This window comes from Manacus candei, unplaced genomic scaffold (assembly GCF_025592945.1).
Source record: "Manacus candei isolate 608988 ecotype Guabito, Panama unplaced genomic scaffold, ASM2559294v1 h1tg000065l, whole genome shotgun sequence".
NCBI lineage: Eukaryota > Metazoa > Chordata > Aves > Passeriformes > Pipridae > Manacus > Manacus candei.
This window is the reverse complement of record NW_026138113.1, coordinates 2,579,723-2,600,706: the sequence shown is the minus strand read 5'-3', so window position 1 is coordinate 2,600,706 and position 20,984 is coordinate 2,579,723. Positions and strand designations below refer to the sequence as shown.

General features: G+C 46.7%; 2 protein-coding genes across 2 annotated transcripts in view; one reads left to right on the top strand and one right to left on the bottom strand.

The window, feature by feature from the left end:
• The first annotated feature begins 3,455 nt into the window (after nucleotides 1-3,455).
• On the top strand, nucleotides 3,456-7,373 carry MARVELD3 (MARVEL domain containing 3). Its single transcript, XM_051805526.1, has 3 exons — nucleotides 3,456-3,464; nucleotides 4,935-5,313; nucleotides 5,456-7,373. The coding sequence occupies exons 1-3, from the start codon at nucleotides 3,456-3,458 to the stop codon at nucleotides 6,247-6,249; spliced, it is 1,182 nt and encodes a 393-aa protein (XP_051661486.1). The 3' UTR covers nucleotides 6,250-7,373.
• Nucleotides 7,374-7,739: 366 nt separating this feature from the next.
• Nucleotides 7,740-20,984, bottom strand: part of PHLPP2 (PH domain and leucine rich repeat protein phosphatase 2) — a 34,709-nt gene continuing 21,464 nt past the window's right edge. The window contains exons 9-19 of the mRNA XM_051805567.1: nucleotides 20,779-20,981; nucleotides 20,211-20,271; nucleotides 19,972-20,067; nucleotides 18,539-18,694; nucleotides 17,605-17,805; nucleotides 16,968-17,130; nucleotides 15,615-15,745; nucleotides 15,120-15,230; nucleotides 14,470-14,658; nucleotides 14,109-14,340; nucleotides 7,740-12,801 (exon numbers count right to left, since the gene is read on the bottom strand). Coding sequence (XP_051661527.1) covers nucleotides 11,662-12,801; nucleotides 14,109-14,340; nucleotides 14,470-14,658; nucleotides 15,120-15,230; nucleotides 15,615-15,745; nucleotides 16,968-17,130; nucleotides 17,605-17,805; nucleotides 18,539-18,694; nucleotides 19,972-20,067; nucleotides 20,211-20,271; nucleotides 20,779-20,981 — 2,683 coding nt within the window. The 3' untranslated portion in view covers nucleotides 7,740-11,661. The remainder of the gene's footprint in view (nucleotides 12,802-14,108; nucleotides 14,341-14,469; nucleotides 14,659-15,119; nucleotides 15,231-15,614; nucleotides 15,746-16,967; nucleotides 17,131-17,604; nucleotides 17,806-18,538; nucleotides 18,695-19,971; nucleotides 20,068-20,210; nucleotides 20,272-20,778; nucleotides 20,982-20,984) is intronic.

Genomic DNA, 20,984 nt, shown 5'->3' with positions numbered 1-20,984 from the left:
AGACCAAGCCAGCAAGAGCAAGCAGTTCCCTCTTCCAGGCCCAGTCACAGTTCCAAAGCAGGACTGACAAGGGGCTTCAGAGGAACACAGGCTCAAGCATTGCTGCACTGACAAGCCTGTCTGTGCCAGACTGCACGTAGGTCATGCACCAGGAGAGTTTTGCCCATGCACCCATTCAGGATGCACTACTGCAGGAACAGACTGCAAACTGGTACTCTGCATAAAAATCCACTGAGGTCAGTAACAAACCACTTTAATAGTTACCCCCTCATATTTTGCTTTTATTTCCAGCAATTTATATCTGCTCCTTTCAGACACTGATACAGTCCCAACTGGTTCAGGATTTGTGTGTAACCTAATCCGTGTTTGGTCTCTGCATTTCTACTTGAATCAGCTTTTAATAATCAAATATGTGATTTTCTTATCTTTTTTCATCAAATTATTGTTGAGCAAACAGCAATAAAGCCTCCATGTCTCTCATTAATGTTGTGGCTGTTTATTGATTCTGACAGCATCTTTATAACACTGCAGCAGGTTTTCTGAAATGCAAGGGGCAAACCTTGTCTCTTACAGGTCAGGTCACACAGGCACTCTTAAAATGCACATATTCATAGTTAAAGCTGTCTGGCAGTGTGAGCAAAGCTGCTGTGCCAAACCTACATGTATCTGCATGAGTCTCTGATAAACCATGGTGATGGTTGTGCCTCCAGCAATCTTAATTGCTGAAATGGAATTAAGCACCTGTAACAGCACCTGTTACCTCTTTGCATAATCAGAGCAGAAAATCAGCTCAAAAAAACCCTCAACTAGGTTCTGAAAAGCTGTGCAAACAATGTGTTTAAGAGCCAGAAAGATGGCACAAGCCACATAGAGTGGCTCAAAGCCAGTAACGGAATGACTAAAAATATACAGTGGCTACAGTTTATCTATCTGCCTGTGTTTAGGATCAATTTTGATTTGATCTCAGAAATAAAAATCTGAAAGACACTGACATTACACAGTCTAGTAGAGATGGCTCATTCTGGAAAAGTACTCTGTGTGTAGCAAGTGATATGCAGGATGCTCTTGCCACCCATGTGAGCTGGGCTTTGGAAAGCAGACCACTGGTGTCTGGGAGCTGTCTAATCTCTGCACTTTTAGAAGGGGAACAAGGTGGCTCCCACCGTGCACAAATGCAGGGCATTGCAGCAAGAACAAGGACCTGCCTAGGATGGTAGAGCTCTCCTCTGCAAGCCCTGGGCAGACTGGAAACAGCTTCATTGATACACCTGACTTCATGAGCACCATCTCCTACTATTTGCAATTTCCCTCTGTCAGGAAAACTAGGGAATGTAAACAACAAATGCTTTCATGACCTCCCACAACACTAGCACCTTAAAAAGCACTGCAGCAACCTAGTAGCAGCTGTGCTGAGCAAGGCAGACACTGACCACTGTGGCCTGGGGAGGGGACAGAGTCCAGCAGCTGTGGGGGCCCTTCCACACTCAGCCTGGGCACTGAGTCCATTGCAGGCATGTGAAAGACACTCCAGCTTCTTGGGAAGTTGGAAGCACCAGTGAGCGAGGGGCCCGACAAGCACAATGAGAGATTTGCAAGATTGTTACAGATGCTGAGAGGAATGTTCCACAAAGTATGAGTGTTATTGGTTCCTGGGTACAGGCACAGTGAAGAGAAACACCTTGTCCACACTTGTGCTTGTTTACATCCAGGTAAACATTATCCAGGTAAATGCATATCCTGTGTTTGAGTTATGACTTCAGAGACTTGAGCTGTTGCATGATGTGTTGTGGCATCTGTTCCCCAATGGCCTTGGAGCCACAGGGACAGTGACCAGCCGGTGGAGGTGGGGTAAAAAGGGGCACAGTGGCTTTGTGGGGTGAAATGACACTGTGAGCTCACAGTGAGTGGCATGGGCAGCACCAGCACCTCCTTCTCTCAAGAACACAGACAGGTGAGCCCCTCACATGACTGAATTTGAGCCCCAGTGATGGAAACCCACCACCTGCCTGACTATCTGTTCCTGCAACAACTGCTCATCTCTTTACAAAGTAGTGGAGTTGGTGTGTGCAGGAGAAATTTTGCCTTTTTTGTGCCTGAAAGACATCCCGCTTGCTTCAGGCTAAGCTCACTCTTTCCTGACCATGCCAACAGCAGATAGAGAGAACAAAATATTTCCCTGGTCTTGACAAGTTTGCAAGTTATTTAGACACCTCTCTATTAACAAGCTTGCAAGTTGTTAACAGACACCTGTTATTTCAAATGAGATCACTGTGACCAATCTTTTCCTCATAGGCTGTATTTCTAGAGCTTTCTTTTTCTTTCCTCTGGATCCCCTCCAGCTGATCCATTGGCCTCTGGAAACACAGTGTGCAAGACTGGAGGCCAAACAGCACTGGAGGGGGGGCAGAAGAATTTCTTCATGTGTCCTACACATGACATTCCTGTTCATACACCCTAGCAATGTTAGTTTTTTTCGCAACAGGATGACATTGTGGACTTGAGTTCAGTTTGTCATTAACAATAACCTGCAGTTCTTTTCTGCAGTATTGCTGTATCGTCATCATGCTGCACTCATTGTCCCTGCAATTATTTATTTATGTGGGACAGTCAATAAATCTGGTTGTGGTGTTCAGCAGCGATTGTGCTGCAGTTCCCAGCTGCCTCACACTGGAGAAATACGAGGCAGTTCATGACTTGCTCCTTCTACTTTACTCTCCAAGTTCCCAGGGAGGGCATTGAACCAGGTCAGAGCTCCTGGTCCATGGCAAGTCAGGCCAGCCCCTTCTCTCTCTTAGAGCAGCAATGACATCAGAAGCGGCCAGAAACAAAAGAGCCAAAAATTAAAAATAAATAAATAAAAGACAAGCCAAAACAGTGGGGAAGGTTAATATTTGTATCCTTGGCTTCCTATTGCTCTCTTCTGCTGACTGCTGTTTGTTGCAGTAAGAATAAGAACCCAGAAGATGATACTGACCAAGTTCAGCTGTGGTACTTTGAGTAGGAGTGAAGTGACACAAAGCATTTTTTATGATTTCTCATTATAGCAACAAAAGTGGAATAAGATTGTCTCAGTTTTGCAGTACCTTGAAGTTTGTACCTCACCTGTTAGCAGCAAACACTATAGTAAAACACTGAACATACCTCCAAATCAACAGAGGGGTAACTCCCAGCTCTGTCTTTGAACAAGCAGTTTCAGCACAACACAGATCCAAAGAAAGCTTCAGCTCAGGTTGTTGGATGACCAGCAGCAACATTCTGCATAAGAAATACATATTTCATCCCTTCTTGTGACTTATGATTATTCAGCTTAGTTCATGTCCCTTTCATGTCAGTTAAAAGCTCTACTAAGCCCAATGACACTGTGCATGATCCTAAAAGTTTACGAAGGGCTGTTAAAAGCTTTTAAACTTATTCTGTGGATGGCAGCAAGGAGGCCTAGGTTCTGGCACACGAACATGAGTGATGTAAAATATGCAGATGAAAAGGGGTGTGCAACAGCCTCACTGCTGAGCATCTGCACTATCTCCAGAGACCTCATCCTAAGCTCCCTATGGTTTCCCCATTTCCTAACTCAGCACACAACTCCTGTCCCCTCTATCTGAACTGGGGGTTGAAACAAGGGTTCTTTTAAGTAAATTTTAAGATGACTTTTCAGATCTCCATTCCTTTCTGGAATCAAGTGAATGTTGAAGAGAATGTTTTCCTATAGTGTTGAGGTGCAGAAGTACTGCAGTTTATAGGCTTCTCACCGTATTAGTCTATAGGATTGTTGCTGTTGCTCCTGCAAGGACAAAGGTGAACCAATCTTACTGTTGCCACCAGTCTTACAGATGGGGGAAATGTATTTCTGCATCTTTGTGACAAATTTGGACCTCTCAGGGCACACACTCAGGCGGTATGTCTGAGACCTTATGGTGTAACTGTTTCCCTGAAAAGATCTGTTTTCCTAAATGCAACGAAATTATTTCTTTGCAATGCTAGAGCTGTTATAGGCAGTGTTTGGTCAAATTCTTGAATAAAAACATTTGCTCTGCATGTGGAGTTTTCTGTGCTTATCTTTGTGTTTTCAAATGGTCCTGCTGTTTACTTTTCTCCCTTTCCTGAATCAGATCTGCCCTTACCAGCCCTGAGCAATGCTGACACTTGTGCATGGGTGAGATCCTGGGCACTTTCCTTCGCTCCAGCCACCACAGTAATCAAAGGAGTAATTCACCACCTCCACTGCTGGCAGGTGAGGGTGCTGCACTCAGGGGCCTGCTGGAATGGGAGGACAGATTGGCAGCAGGACAATATTGCCAATTAAAAGGTCACATCATACTGTCTGAAGTGGCCTCCAGCAAACAGACACAGAGAGGTCTATTTGGTTCTGTATGGATAATTATAAGGTAATGTATCTAAAGAAAATTACCTGAATGTGGTCTGCTGAGTTCTGAACTGGAACCTGACAGTTGCACTGCAGGACAGGTCCCAAGGTGTTCATGGCTGTACCTGGAGACACAGGCTCCGTGCTGGAGCAGCTGGAGAAACAACAAAATGCTGTGCATTGCCAGGACAAGGCAGAGGCACTTGTTCTGTGATGTAAACCCCTGGTGCACTCATGTCTTGAACGCTGGATGAAGATGCAGTCACCGCATCCCAGGATGGGTTTAGAGGAGTTAGGGCAGGTCCAGAGAAGGGCAGCAGGTACAACGCAGGGAATGGTGACACTGCTGTGCCAGGAGAGACGAAGAAGACTGGGACTGGGGTTTCATAAGGGAACAGAGTGGCAAGACTGAAGTCTACAGAGGCAGAAGGTGGCAGGCAAACTGAATGAAGAACACTTTCACCAAAACTCACAGCACAGGAGAAAGTGGAACTTGTAAAATTGTGAATCTTTTGTGAGTGAAATTTAATCAGTTTCCGATGGGTACTAACAAGCACATGTTCTGTGGTAGGTGGGAAACCACGGGACGTTGTCGCCGCCAGGGGCTGCGGGGACAGTGCCCGTGCGAGCGAAGGGGAGCGGGCACACCTGGGAGCAGCAGGTGAACCGTGCGCAGGTGCTGCAGGGCCGCGCCCCTGCGCCGCGGAGCCGAGCACCCTCGGGCGGGGCAGGGCCGGAGCTTCCACCGCCCTCGGCAGGACCCGGCGGGGCTGAGGCGAGCACCGGGCGGCCAGGACGGAGGTCACCGCGCCGGCACTACCCCGAGGCGGGCGGCCCGTCCCGTCCCCGCCGCCCGTCCCCAGTGCCGGCCGGGCGGGGCCGCGCCGGGCCATGGCCGAGCGGGGCTGCCCCGGGGCCGGGCGGAGGGGGCGCGCCGTGGCGGGCGGACGGTGAGGGGAGCGGGCGGTGAGGGGGGAGCGGGCGGGCGGCCGCGAGGGGCCGGGGTGGCCGGGCCGAGGCTGGAGAGGCCGGGCCGGTGGCCGGGAGGGGCCCGGGCGGGTCGCCGCCATCGCCGCTCTCATCTCCCCTCAGCGCCGTGGCCGGAGCAGCGCCGGAGGAGCCGCCGGAGCGCCGCCGCTGCCGGTACCTGCGCACGGGCCGGGGTGAGCGCGGCGGGCGGGAGCCGCCCCCACCGTCCCGCCGAGCGGAGCGCCCGGCCCGGCTCCCCGCCGGCCTCCCGGACGCTCCGCCGCGGCCGCCGACCCACCTTGGCCTCCCCTGCAGCCTGCTGCCAGATGGTGGAGGTGCTGCTCGCCGTGCTGGTCCTCGTCTGCAGCTCCGTGTCCGGCGGCTCGGCGGGAGGATACACCGGCCTCCCCGCCCTGGGGGGCATCTACTACTACCAGTACGGCGGGGCCTACAGCGGCTTCAGCGGAGGGGACGGGGAGCGAGCCCAGCAGCTTGACCAGCGTTTCTACCTCCTGAAGCTGCCCATTGCAAGGGCAGCGATGGCCGTGGGAGGGTGTCTCCTGGTCTTCCCTTGTATTCTTATTTTGGTTGGTGTTCTACAGGTACCATGGCGTTTCCCAGCATGGCTGCTAGTTGAATGCGCCCTGGACATAGCGATTGCAGTTGGCACAGTGCCTGCTCTGTACTATTTCTTCCATTCTATGGTGGGAGTTTATAATTCATCAGTGTGCAAAGAGAGAGAGCAGCTTTATCAAAGCAAAGGCTATCAGGGCTTCAGCTGCAGCCTGCACGGGGCAGAGGTTGCTGTTGGCCTTTTAGGCTGCATGACCACTGTGGCATACCTGTTGAGTGCAGTCTTGGCTGTCAGAGGGTACAGGGCAGTTTGCCAACAGAAACAGAAGCCAGTACAATTATAAGAGCTTTCAAATGATTACTCTACTCCAGTGAAATGGTCATGATTTTTGCCAGTCTCCTTAGATGAAGCAGTATGCTTTCCTTGCTTTGTAGGCAGTGCAGCCTTAATGCTGCAGCAGAACACACGTCAAGTGGGTGTAGCTCTAAATATGGTACTCAGGCTGTTCCTAACTTGAGTTTGCGTTATTGAATTATTAACGACTCAAAGCTAATCCAGTGACTTGTCTCCTGCCTCACAGGCAGCCCTTCCATCCCACTGTTGGGTGTCCTGTTCTCCTCCAGTGAGGTCTTGCTACAAGTCCTGCCACTACATCCTTCTGCTGCTGAACAGCTTTGTGTAGTCAAAACTGTCATTACAAAAGACACATAACTTCACTGAGAACAGAGCTCTTAAAAACAAGGGATTGAGGCCCATGGTTGCGGTAGCTAAATATTGCTTCCTTGTAGGTCTCTTGGAATTAACAGTGCAGTATGAACATAGCATTTATAAGGCCATCCAAAAATCCTAAAAATACCTTGCAAAATGATGGATACACTCTGTATAACTTGTGACACAGTGCCATTTCAAACTCCTGGAGAGGGCTCATTTTTGTATGAAATGGTCTTTTATATAACTTGTATACAACAGTTTTGCTTAAAAAGATGCCCTGAGTTGGGATAATCAGACAAAAGCTTTAAGAGATCAAAGTGGTTTAATGTACAAGTATATTGTTTTCAAAATACATTTTAATGTACAAGTTGGGGAAATGAGATGCTACTCATATTTTTTCTTAGAAAGACTTTTATATGAAATTTAACTGGGAAAAGTAGCACTAGAATCACCAAGTTGTGCCTGAAAATGAAATGTCACTTCAGAGCAGTGCCCACTATGTGCATTGTTCATAGGAGAATGGAACGACCATGGTCTTACAGATGAGTTCTGCCCTTATTAAATAAACTAAACACACCAGAAACATGCTTTGCCTTGGACATATCTCCACTTTCACTGGCACCAGTGACTAAATCCTCACTATTACCAGAACCATGGAATGTTGTTGGAACTAGAGACAGGAAAGTAAAACAGATGCCAAATAGGAACACGCCAGGTGCTCTGGGGTTTCTTTGATTTCTCCTGCCTCTTAGTAGCTAGATGCATCAAGTGTCTCAGCACAGGGATTTATGTGGACAGCCCACTGTGGTCCTATTTAAGATTTCAGTATGTCCCCTTGCTGCAGCTACTTCTAGAGAGCTGTACAGTGCTATTAGAGCAAGTTCATAGGGCAGGATTCCTCTAGCAGGCAACAGAAAGCTACCTTAGTAATTGGTATTATGAATTCCACCCTCACAGTGTTCTGCAAGTAGCTTTTGTATGGAAGGCTGATGAGTGAAGTAGCCCAGAGAGCTTAGTGAAGGAGAACCTGCAGCACAGCTGCTGCTAGACACAGCTACCTTTGACTGTGATACGGCACCAATTCCCTCCAGCACAGTAACAGAATCAGAATAAACTGTTAGATGAAAGTAAAAATCTTTATTGCTAAGTCAGCCAAAAATTTGATGCAAAAATATTCTTCCTTCCTGAACTGCTCTATACATCTGAATAAAGAATCAATGGGCTAGTGTTTTCCAGCAATCTGACATTATTTACCTCTCCAAAGCAATACAAACATAGGCCACAGTGCTGAAGGTGCATTCATTGGACAACCTACTCCACACACAATAAAAACAGGGATTGTCATAGGTGCATGCTAGAGTATACAGGGATACAGAAAATACTCTCCTTTTTAAAAACAAACAAAAAACCATGAAAAAAGGTAATTTAATAAACAATCGGTGCACTGCAATATTTCTTTAACATGCGTTGGGTCATATGAGTCAAGTTTAAAAAAAGGCAACATTTTAAAATGTGAAAAAAGAGGAAAAAGACGGTTGAGTCTTCAGATAGCAATAGAACAGCAGACAACGATTGCACAAAACCAAAGAGGTGATCCTACTGCCTGAAGAAGGCCTTTGGCAAGGGACACAAAAGCCATCACCATCTGGAAGGAGTGCAGAAGCTCTGCAGGTCCGAGGCCATAGGTGTGGCTGAAGGTCCTGTGTACTAGAGGAAGGATTTCAGACTTCACAGCAGCCTGTCCCTGAGAGAGAGAAATACTTGCTCTCCTCCTTGGAACAGGATTTTATCCTCCCATCTAACTGAGGATTCTGGTCTGGTATGAACAGCCTGTGATGCTGCCTTCGTTGGGCCTATTCCTGGTGCTGGGGGCAACTTGGAGGATATCCCTTATCCTTAACACCTGGGCCCCAACTACCCATGACTGAAGATAACCTTTATGGGTTCCTTCTGCAGAAGCCTTTCTGGACAGGACAGGCAGACAGGTCAGTACCTTTTCAGAGTACCTTTCTCGGTGAGGGAGCTCATCAGCAGAGCCAGAATTACTGAAGAAAGATGAAGATAATCCAGCCACACCCCTGTCTGGCCAATGTCAGAAAACACCCATTTTTTTGGATGACAGTGGCCTTGAAGCATGTCTCAAGAGCTGGAATCTTGTGTTAGAAAATCCAAGACATTTGCATGAAAAAATGATGTCAGTGTCTTTGCTGACACCCAAAACTGGCCTAGGAAAAAGAAGCACTTTTTGTGGTAAACAGGCACTATTTTTAATGCATGAAAAGGATTTTGGATGAGTGGAAAAAAGCTTCACAAATGCCGTGGCTGAAGTGGAAAAGGAAAAGCTTAATCTTCGGAAGAAGCACACAGAAGATATGCAGAAGCTGCTTGAGGACACCAATGCTCATCTTAGCCAAACAGAGGAAGATTATTTGGAACAGGTAAAGTCAACTCAGGCTGTGCTGCCCAGAGTGAGACAAACAGTTCATAATACCAGCTTAAGCAGAGAAATCTGTAGACTCTACCTAGAGTGTAAGGAAGATAACAAGCCATGTCTTCCATGACAATGCATACCCATAGAAAACAGGAGCTGGCTGTATTAAACTCCCTTTCTGCTTCAAAACCAGAAACAGCACTGGAGAAAAAGTAGGAATTCCTTGTGTTCCATTCTGCCAATACCATGAAGAGGAGCAGTTCAGAAATCTGCATGCTCCATTGCAGAGCTGTTTTCCTTAGTCCTTCAACACTGAGCTAGGTAGAGCCATTCATTACTAACTCCTTGTGGCAACTCTCCACACGATGCTACTGGTTCAGACTGGCAAGGACACACTGGACTTTCCACATCAGTGCAAGAAATAGAGACCTGATTTGCATTAACATTCGCCACTCTCGGAGTGCAAGGTTTGTCACAGTCTTACTCAGAAAGAAGGGTTCCTGCATCAGTCCCATTGTGGACAGAGGCTGCTCTGCAGCCCTTTCAGGTATCAGAAGGTGTTGGGCTAGGCACAGGTATTTGGTAAAGTTATCGCCAGTGATGGAATCAAAAGTTGCAGTCAAATACATTGGGATGAGTCTTTTCTGCACTTATATGATGAGAACATGAAAGAAATTTGGAGTTTAGCATTTGAATCTTTTCTGCTGTTGTTTCTCTGCCTAAGGGATTCAAATGTTGTTGTTTCTGTGATTCTAATAATTAGCTTCAATCTCTAGTTCCAAATGAAACAGGCATTTAAACAACCAAAAACTGTGTGAGTTTAAACTTTAGAAAAAGTTGGGTTGTTTCGTGATTACATTGCAACCAGCACAAAGCATATACTTAAATGCTGCTCCTCATGCATGGTAAAAATACATTTTTTTCCCAGTAAGAAGAAATTCAAGGTGCTTTGAAATTTTGAGTAAAACTCCATTAGATTTTGTCAAAAGATCTATATTGACATTGACAGAATCCCACAAGTAGTCTGCACAGTATTTCCTTCTGAGCAAGGCCTGAATTTGATCCAAAAATAGACAACTCAAGCCCCTCAGATCTCTCCAGAAGAAACTCCTAAGTTTTCTTCATAAATATAATTAACAAAGAAGAAAAGGCACTAGCCCACATTACAGTCAGGATTATTGCACCACTGACATGACCGGGGCAGCTGCTGTCCAGCTCTGTCAGCAAGGAAGACAGATCTGCATGTTACAGGGGCAGTGGTCTCCACAACCCTTACAAAGGTGACAACACAGGCAGCCAACTTACACCCTGCACCAAAAATCCTACTGGAAACACAACGCATCTGAGTGCAGACTGGCCTGTTCGCCATTAGGGGGGCTGTTTTAAACATCTTTTTCAGCTCTGATATAGATGCTACTAAGAAAAGTTCTATTTTAGCTTTTTTAGTACTGAAAACTAAGGAGGAACAAGTATGCTTTCACCTCGTTTGTGGCCAGATTGGGCATGTACCATGAAATGCTGGTTGCTGTGAATTTGGAATACGACTCCTGTTTTCAGAGGCAAGCAGAGACGCTGTAGTTGCCAGTGCAGACGTTTGTGTTGGTGGAACAGAGCACTGGGTGCAGCAGGGCAGCCCCACTGCTCGCCAGCCCTGGAGCAGCACAGCACTACTTCCAGCTTGGCTCCCCTGACTGGGCACTGAGACAAGCACGAGCTCCTGGGCTTATCCCATGTCTTCTGGATAGAGGAAGCCACTACTCTGAAGCATCCATGATGGAGATGGCCAAGTTGCTGATGAATTGGGTCTGTGCTCTGCAGTGAGAAGCAGTAGCTCTACACATTACCTGAATCAACCAGTCCAGAGCTGATCTTTTCTATGCTCCATATGAAATGCATCAGTTGGCACCTGCTTATCACTCAGCTATGTATTTTCTCATTCTGCACAGGATGATCCCATCATAACCCTCACTCTTCCTGCACCAGTGCTCATCAGAACACTGGTACCCTGAGTCCTAACTGCCCTAACAATATCCATTGGAAAAAGCCCCCAGCATACCTGCTGTGGAGTGCTTTCTCCCCTAACCCTAAATAATAAAGTGCTGGGCTGAAGGGGAGAAGAATAGCTTAAGTGCAATCAATAAAAGTGCTTGCAGTTAATGTAGGAAATCATTCTTAGGTCAGCTTCATTGCAACTGTCTGTATTCTTTCAAGGAATAACAAAGTCAGGTGTTGGGGGGGAGGGCGGGACACTGCATTAGAAATATTCATAGGACTCTTAACACTGAACATTTCCCCCTCAGCAGCCTCCTCACCCCACACACATGTACACCAGACCCTTTCCTGCAGAGCTGGCAGAACCTCAGGGTTTAAGGAGTTACAGACAGTCCCTATCACAGAGCTCAGCTGCTGGTCTGAGTGCTCATAGAACAACTGAGACTCTGCAGTGAAAAGTGGACAGCCCAGACCTTGGCACTCCTGATTCTTCCTCGACTCCATTAAGGAAGCAGCAGGTGCCTGTACTCCTTGCAGATCCCAGGTCTGCTTGGAGGGCAAGAGAGCCCTTATGAGACAGAGCTTCCTGGGACAGACAACGTGGGACTGGTAATCGTAGGGTTACAAAGCTGTGTCAAATTCCTCTGGCAGGGGTGCTGCATGTTCCTCTTTTGGCTCCTGATCTGCTCCATTCTCCTGGTGCTGCTTCATTTGTTCCTTCACTTCCTCTTCCAGATCAGGTGGCACCACAAATTGATCTTCTGGCTCCATCTGGGATGGAGCAGCAAAATAGCCAGTCTTCTTCTTGGGTGCCTCTGTGGCTACTTCGATGAGGTTGAGGCTCTCCTCCAAGGGCACTATGGAGCCGTTGGAAAGCTTCTTTCCATAAAGACAACATGTGGAAAGAGATTTTTGCAGTTCACACTTTTCTTTGACCCCTCTCTGCACAGTGTTGCTGTTTACGCTGTTCTGTCTCCGAATGATGAGGATGAGCCCAGAGTCATCCTCTGGCCTTGGAGCAGGGGAGTTGTACTCTGCAGCAAGACATTCAAACTCCAGGCCCTTTCCTTTACAGCAGTGGATGTCCACTGCTACCTCCACTTTACTGCCATTTGTCATCACACCTTCCACAGGCTGCTCATCATCGCTATCCAGACCGTTGTCAGACTGGTTGCTAGAGAAGGTGGCACTGGAAGGTTGGCGCTGAAAGATGCTCGAGGGGGGCACAGGATGTAGGCTGCAACGTCGCTCTTGTCGTGGTAGCAAACTGCCATCAAGACCAACAGCACTGTGTTCATCGGAAGCAGTAGAGCCCACCTCACTGCTGACCTCAGAAGCAGACAGTTCACTGCCGAACTCAGAAGCAATTCCACTGCTAGATGAAGGTGTTGCTGGCTTGGTGGTGGTGGAACTAAATCCCCCAGGACCTGTCAGAGTCAGGCCATGCATCTCACACGTGCAGTTGTCCTCACTGATGTTCAGATACACCACCATTGCACCTACATTGTCTTGGCAACCATAGCTTTGGGCTAAAGTGCAGAGTTTCTTTGCAGCAGCTAGTGGGTCGTGTAGGTGCCGCACGGCTGAGATGGCCTCTGCATAAGAAAGGTGTTCCCAGAGAGCTTTGTTCCCTAGAAGTAGCAGCTCATCTTGTACAGTCAGTGGAATCGAATTGACATGTGGTTTGGGCAGGATCCAAGGATGCAAGTAGGTGCAGCCCAGCATCCGAGTACAGCAGGTCACACCATTGACCTTGTTGTCCTGCAGACAAGAGAAACAAGACAGTAGCTTTGGAAGTGCTATTAGATCATTTTGAGAGCAACCTTTCCTCTGTCCATATGCTGGTTTGGAGCCTTGAGAAATGCCAGTTACACAGCTCCCAGGAGAAAGGGATTTAGGTGCAGATATTACAGCACAGACATTACCCGTGCTGGCAATGGCACACCTGTACCCCACAAGACTTTTTGTGGCACCCTGAGGAATTGTAGCAGACTCCTCTGAAATGTTCAGACTCCCTGCAGCACACTGATCAAAGAGTCTCACAAGTCTCACGCGAAATGTATTTTTTCAGTACAAGCGAGATAATGACTTCTGAGTTTCTCACTGCAAGGCAGATTATCCTGACATTAAATGATTTCTGTGTATTATCTGAACTATTTCCCTCTTTGTTAACATGTAACTGCATTCTGAAGTGTGGACACTACATCCTGAGGAAGAAAAGAACAAGTAGGTATCTCACACTGTTTCTGTAACATGGATGTATTACCCCCTTCTGGTAGATGGTCTCCTGGCCAGCCTGGCAGCAGCCTCTTGGACAGAAAAGTGCCCACAGCCCTCGGTCTCTTTTCCAAGTCAGTGCCTACAGAGTACACAGCTTCCCCAGTGTTTTGAATTTAATTTCAGTGTTCTTAATTTCTATATCCTCTGGGTGTTAATGTTGCTGCTGCTGCCAAGTGTTAAAACCCAGCAGAGGACACATGCAGGGAGGTCTCCTTAGACAATTATTTCACTTTTGTTTTTCAGAATCCATTAATGAGCCAGTTTCTAAAGCATTTAATGTGCTACATTGATCCCACAGTTCTTTTCAGTCAGAGTGATACGGTGCACTGTTACAGCACCTTGCAGAGCTATACACAGTGACAGATTATCCCTATGAGAAACACTTCTATCTAACAACTTGATACTTTAAAAGATTCACTGAGCATAAAACTAAAATAACTGGTGCTGACTTCTCAAGATCTTTACTGCTGATGTATTTTTTTAGTTCTTTGGAACTTGCTTGTTATTTCCAAGCTTTTAGAAAGTTAACCTTTACAGAGTTCTCCAGAAATAATTGTAATACTTTGCATAAAACCAGTCATCCTGTACCTGTAGTTCTCAGGCCACAATGGGTGTTTTAGGAACACGTCATTTTCAACAGCTAATCAGCAAAAGAAGCAGAGCAGGAAGCACCAGCCAAGTCACTCAGACACCTTCATGTCACCTTCTCCCCTACAGTGTTGTGCAAGCAGCAGAGCTCAAGCTTTTATGGGAGGGTGGAAACTGAAGTGAAACAGGTCCAAACAAACCTCTGTTATAATGGCTTTTTGCTCCTTGACCCTCCTGGCTTCTTCTGAACATTGTTCAAGGCTGAAGACTTTGGAGAGAGGCAGCGGTTTTCCACTTCGGCACAGAATGGCTTGGCACGTCCCCACATTGGCCACCGTCAGAGAAAAGTTGCTGGCTGGATCAGCCACCTCGTGACGAATATAGCACAGGACAGCAGAGGAACCCAGCTTCTGCCCAGCCATGCCCAGCTTCCTGTGGGAGGAGAAGGTGTAGGAGGCTCCAGACTCCAGTGACAGGCATTCTGGAAGGCTGCCTCACCCCACCTAATACATTGATATGCCAGTGCAGGTCCCACCAGGACCAGCTTGCTCACTGTCCTACCTGTGGGAGACCAAGAAGGTGTTGGACATGAACATGGTGTCTGACTGCTGTACCTCCTCCAGGAGCACATCGGCCATGGTGCATTGCAGTAAGCGTGGCAGTTCTTCATTCTTGTCACCATCAAACATGCCATACACAGCTTCCACCCCCTCTGCAAAGCTCCCCAGTGCCAGGGATGACACACACAGCCTGTTAGAAAAGCATACAAGCAAAGTTAATATGTCTCAAAAGATTATATGGTCCCCAAAACCACAGCCATCAGGCACCTTGCTGTGAGTGCCACTCTGACAGGGTAGCAAAGCCACTGTCCCTACAGTCACTGCCCTGGGAGATGTACAGCTGAACTTTATTATTGGAACTCCCAAACCCTCCACGACCACAAGCAAGAAAGGGCAACATGCATAGCTGGCAAGAGAAAAAGCGTCTCTGCTGGAGTGGGAAGGAAAGTCCAAGCGTCCCAGAATAAGTGCAAAAATTGAAAGAAGACAATGTGGAGGTTTGCGTTACTAAGACTTAGTAAGAAATCTGGAGAGACGGATGGGACGGATGAGCTCTTGGGCAAAACAGGTCTGCATGGGTGCTCAGCAGTGCACTCTGCCCAGCACCCTCAGAAGACAAAGTGTCAGCATCCACCAGACCACAATACTCACTTATTTCTTTGGCCTGCCATCTCAGCTACACCGTGACTCCAGAAGGAAGAAGTGAGTGCCGAGTCTGCCGTGAGGGAGGGCTTAGCATCAATCTTCAGTGTGGTAATGTGACTACAGAGAGAACAGAAGTCATGCTCTTCTAGACCCTGTCGAACAGGTTGTGGCCATAGGACCTTGTCCAGCCAAGAGTTTTAGAAAGCAGTTTGTGGAAAGAACTGCATCAAGGAGAGGAATTTAAGGTCTTGGCCTTCTGGAGATATCTGGCTGCTTATGCCAGAGACAGCTGGGAGAACCTCATACGATGAAAAATTGCTTGCTCTGATGTTTTGGACTTTTTCCTACCTACAGACAGAAGTCTCAGCTGCCTCAGGCAGGGAACATTATAACACCATGCAGTGCTGTGATACACACTTTACTATCCCATTTCCTCCCCTGGGAAGGGTTCCCCTTCCCCCTAGTGCAGGTCACTACTGGGTTGACATCTTGATAGCTCACCTGAAGATATCCAGTGTCTTGTGTTCTAGCACCAGGTTTGTGTTTCCGCTCAGGTCCAGCTCTTGCAAGGCACTTGGCAGTGCCTCAGGAATTAGGATTTCGGTTAACTCGTTGCAGCTCAAGTCCACAAACTGCAGTAGCAACAAACAGCACAATGACAAAGAAAATACTCTTTGTTGTGTCATGTCATCAGTTACTCCAGTGCTCCTTACAAACAGCCCTGTTACTGATTGTTTCCCACACACAGGTCATGAAAATGACTTGTCAGCTGGAGAATTATTTATAAGCAGCAAAGACTTATAACTTCCAATAGCCAGGACTCCAATACTGAATGATGAAGTCACACTAAAGATAAAAGAAGGCCTCTGTATTCAAACCTGCCTAGCTATAATAACATTGCCCACTGTCTCAAATGCCAGAAACTGGAAATTCCAAGTCAGAGAGGGGGTAAAGGTGAATGAGAGATGATCTTTGATCAACTCAGAAAGGTGACAGATGTAGAATGCACATCCTGTACCCTATTCTAGAGTTGATCGAGAAAAATCACAGAACCACAGAATTGTTTGTGTTGGAATGGTCTGTTAGAGCTCATTTTCTTCCACCCTCTGCCATGGGCAGGGACACCTTCCACTATCCCAGGTTGCTCCAAGCCCCATCGAGTCTGGCCTTGAACACTTCCAGGGATGGGGCAGCCACAGCTTCTCTGGGCAACCTGTGCCAGGGCCTCACCACCCTCACAGGGAAGAGTTTCTTCCTAATATCGAACCTAAACCTACTCTCTTTCAGTTTAAAGCCACTTCCCCTTGTCCTGTCACTCCATTCCCTTGTCCAAAGTCTCTCTCCAGCTCTCCTGTAGACACTTTAGGTACTGGAAGGGACTCTAAGGTCTCCCTAGAGCTTTCTCTTTTGCAGGCTGAACACCCCCAGCTCTCCCAGCCTGTTTCCATAGGAGAGGTGTCCCAGCCCTCTGATCATCTTCATGGCCCCCTCTAGACTCATTCTTAATAGATCCATGTCCTTCCTATGCTGGGATCCCAGAGCTGGAGGGAGCACTGCAGGTGGGGGTCTCATCTTAGTAGGGCAGAGGGGCAGAATCCTCCCCTTCCCTGCTGCCCACACTGTGGGATCAGCCCAGGGCATGGGGGATTTCTTGGTGCCTCTCATCCACCCAAGTCCTTCTCCCCAGGGCTGCTCTTGATCCCTTCATCCCCCAGCACAGATTGATACTGGTCATAGCACCTGCACTTGGCCTTGCTGGGATCTCCAGTTTCTCTCCAGTTTCTCCAGCAGTTACTCTTCAATTTCTAACCCAAACTTTCCCCTGACATCTCTTTATCTTCTCCATATGAATACCTGAATACGGGGCAAATGCAGGATCTCTGGAAAGATGCTGATTTCATTAGAATGTGCAATAAGTGTATGAAGTAGCTTGCAGTTTGCAATCGTTGTAGGAATTGTTTTCAGTTTGTTGCCACTCAGATTCAGTTCTTCCAAGTGTTCCAGCTTACTAAGTTTGCTGAAAAGGAAACAAAAAATACTGTAACTTACAGATAAGAACTTGTCACTTTCTGAAGCTGCAGAATCCATAGACATTGCTCTTTATGAGCTACTTTTCTGATTTATTGATAGGAGACCAAAAGTCCTAAGAGATGCTCTAGTAAGAGTGCAGGGTTGGCTTGGCTTGGATGTGCCTGGCTTGGATTTCTATAACAGATAGGCCCCCTTACCATCACTGCTGAAGCTGCAAATACCACCCCATCCACACAACTAGGTGTATCCCTTGGTCCCTCTGGATGGCACCACAACTAGGAGGACAGGAACCCCTACAGACAACAGTACCCTGTGCAATCCCTTAACATGCTTCTCCTGACTTTGTGTGTAGAAATGTCAGGCTTTTGTCATCAAGCCACAGGAAGAGCATCTCGCTCTGCCTCTGGCTCCCCTAAAATCCTGGGGAGCACTGTCGTGCCCAGAAGTCTTACTGACTTACCTTGCAGGGAAAGTCTGCAGGTTGTTGTTTGCCAGATGCAGGATCCGTAGGTTTGGGTGTCCCACCAAGACAGGGATGGACTGATCTGTGAGGTTGTTATTGGTCAAGTACAGCAGCTGCAGCATGCTCAGACTCTCCTCGCCCACACATGCAGAGGGCAGTGACTCCAGGCTGTTTGCAGATGCATTCAGGTACCTGAGGCTAACCACAGCAAGTGCAAGAATCAGACTTCACATCATCCAAACCACCCCATTAACAGCAGGAAAAGAAGCTACACAAATGCCAGTGTGGACAGCAGCATCAGACAGGAGCCCAGACAGCACCGTAACATCCCTACTCACATTAAGATTTACGAGTCTACTAATGACATATTAGCTATATAGCACTGTGGATACACACAGCATTTTACAGTAAACACTGAATACTGAAGAGCCTTTGGGTAATACTGGTGGAAGCACACACCATAAACCTTTAGTAAGATTTTAAAAGAAGGTCTGACTCCTGTCTGAATAGACAGTTATGAAGGGTTGTTCATTTGTAAAGGTCTCTCTCATTGTTCTCCAGTGACCTGATGTACTTTCTGCTGCAATATCTGAAAATCTTTCTGGCTTCTTTCCTTTGCACCTGAATTTAAGACTACTTTTAGAAACAAAGCTCTTCAGGCAGTAATGTGATCTTAAAAACAACTGCAACAGAAGCTAATTCTTCAGCTGGCTCTTGGGTTAAACAAGCCTCTCTTTTCCTGTAATTTAACAGTAACATGGACTGATTCCTTCAAATCAGCTTGATAGCTTCCCTAATGGCACCTGAATTAACTCCTCACAAAGGGCACATCTTGTTATCTCTTGCACAAACAGGACCTTGCAAGGACAGTCACACAGATGCTACTTCAAGCCTTTATGGCAGCCAAAAGACGTTTGCTACTGACACTCACTTCAGAGCCTTGAGAAAGAGTGTCTCTGGGAGTTTAGTCAACAGGTTGTGCTGAAGGTCCAGCACCTCCAGTGGAATGTGTTCTAGAAGAGGTGGAAGGCTGTGCAGACGATTGTGCCCAACCATCAGCTTCCGAAGGCTCAGGCTGCTGAGGACCCTAGAAGGACACAGGGTTTTCTATTTAACTTGGTTCACTCCTCTTGACATCCCCAGAGTGGGAAAGGTAGTATTTAATCCACTTAATTTGACTGTACAGCAGAGAAAAATTAAAATACACTGATCCATAAAATGTAAACAATGACAAAGCAGAACAACACACAATGCCTCAGTCACTCTGAATGCTTGGAAGCATATCTACATTTCCCTCTATTCTACTGCAGACTGGTATCTTGTGATGCAGGTGTGTTGGTGTGCATGCACCCAGCATTCTCTCAGGCAGACAGAGAAGTCACAAGGATGGCTTTAAATGCCTGCTTTAAGCTGTAGGCAGAAAGAAGTGCTTCCTTGTGCCAACCTAAATTCAGAGTTTTAACTAGCTGCTTAACACTCCTGCATTATTCCTGAGGCAGTAAATTATTCTTTGCATAACATATATAAAATTTGGTCTCTTTCATCCATTGATATGGCTAAAATTATCTTCTAACTTCCCATTATCACATCCTTGTTACATCCTTATCTTGCTTTTGATGTATATAACTTTTCTGTGACAATCATTAGAATGTCACTGCCTAACATTTCCTATGCCTCTTGCTTTAATTTCTTCAACCCATGCTCTGCATTTCTTCCCTGCCACCCACTCCTCCATTCAAATTTAATGCAGCTTACCCTAGACAATGTGTCATTCATTACACTCACACCCCCACCAAACACCCTTGTTAAGCTGCTTTGCTTCTTCCCAGAATATCCTCCATACCTTGGAGAAGTCATAAATATCTGAAAACCTATATTAGTTCCTGGCTCTCCTTTACTGCATTTCTGCAGAAAGTGAAAGGGAAATGGAGAAAGGAGCTGGCTGATTGTGTGCTGTAAAAGCTACCTTTGAGATTAGCTGTATTGTCCCTTTGTGGTAATTCCCTATCAAAGGTAACAGACAAAATTTCTGTACATATTAGGGTCTCACCTATGACGTGTGTTCACAGACACTATGGTAACACAAATAAGTCATAGCAGTGTGTTCTATATCAGGTGCAAAGAGCAGCAGTAGCAGCCAAAAGCACAGGACGGAATTACCCGGCCAGTGTTGTTAAAGAGGCTGACCTAGAAACTAGTTCCTTCCAACATTTGAATACAGAGTATTTTCAGTGCTGCATAGATAAAGTGGATTATATCTGTGTACAACAAGGAAAAAAGCAACTGGAATAGCACTGTTTCTCTCTGTTCCCAGACAGCCCACTGTAGAAGAAAGCTCAGCTCCGTTTATGCAGGTTTGCTGACCTTGATGGAAGCTCCACAAGGAGGTTGTAGCTCACATCCAAAACTTCCAGTTTCTTTGCTTCACAGGCCCAGTCTGGGATACACTGTAATTGATTGCTGAGAAAAGCAAGTGGGAAAAGTTATATTGTGTTTAATTGCTCTCAACTCTGTCAAAAACTTAAAACTTCCAGAAAATTTTGCAGGAAACAGCAAAGGTGTCTAGGTACTTGCTTTAAATTCTGTGCTGTATAGTCACTTACTGAGAGAGCTCTAGACATGTCAGTTGACCAGGAACCGGATAAATATTGACAGCTGCCAGACCTGATGAAGTAAAGCAAATAAGTATGATTGCAGAGCTTCAGAGAGAAAACAGCACAGGGAAGCAGTTTAGCTATCAAATGAGACTCATTGTCTTTCTTTATGGAGACTCAAGGTCTTTGTTGATCCTTTCTAACACAGAATTCACAATTCATACATCTGCCATATGGCACTACAGCATCTCACTATCCCATTTCTCAATCTGTCACGTGGGGCACCAGAACAAGGGAGAACTGTACTTTTCTTTGTGAGCTCCCAGAGAGATCCCACTGGAAGATGAATTCCTTGGACAGTAACTCAACACCACAACCTCCCCCCAGTACACATCCTGCGCACACACATGCATATGTGATCCCTAGGAGTTAACCTCAGAGGACCCATCACATACGGTCTTGCCACAATAACACAAGATTAAGTATTTTTTTATGTGTGGGAGAGGGCAAATGGCTGTTTTCCCTTACTCCTGAGGCTTAAAGGGAGAAGGCAGGGGAAGAAGACATAGAGACATACAATTGCTGTTGGCATAGAGGGCCCGAAGGGAGAAGCCACTCAGCGTCAGCTCTCTCAGCTTATTCCGCTCACAGTGCAGCTGCTCCAGGCTGCCCAAGGAGCTCAGATCCAGATCTGTCATCTGATTGTCTCGTAAATCCATGTAAGTCACGGATTTGTTCCCCTCCAGAGTGTCAGCTGTTGCTCTCTTCAGGTTGTTCAGCCTA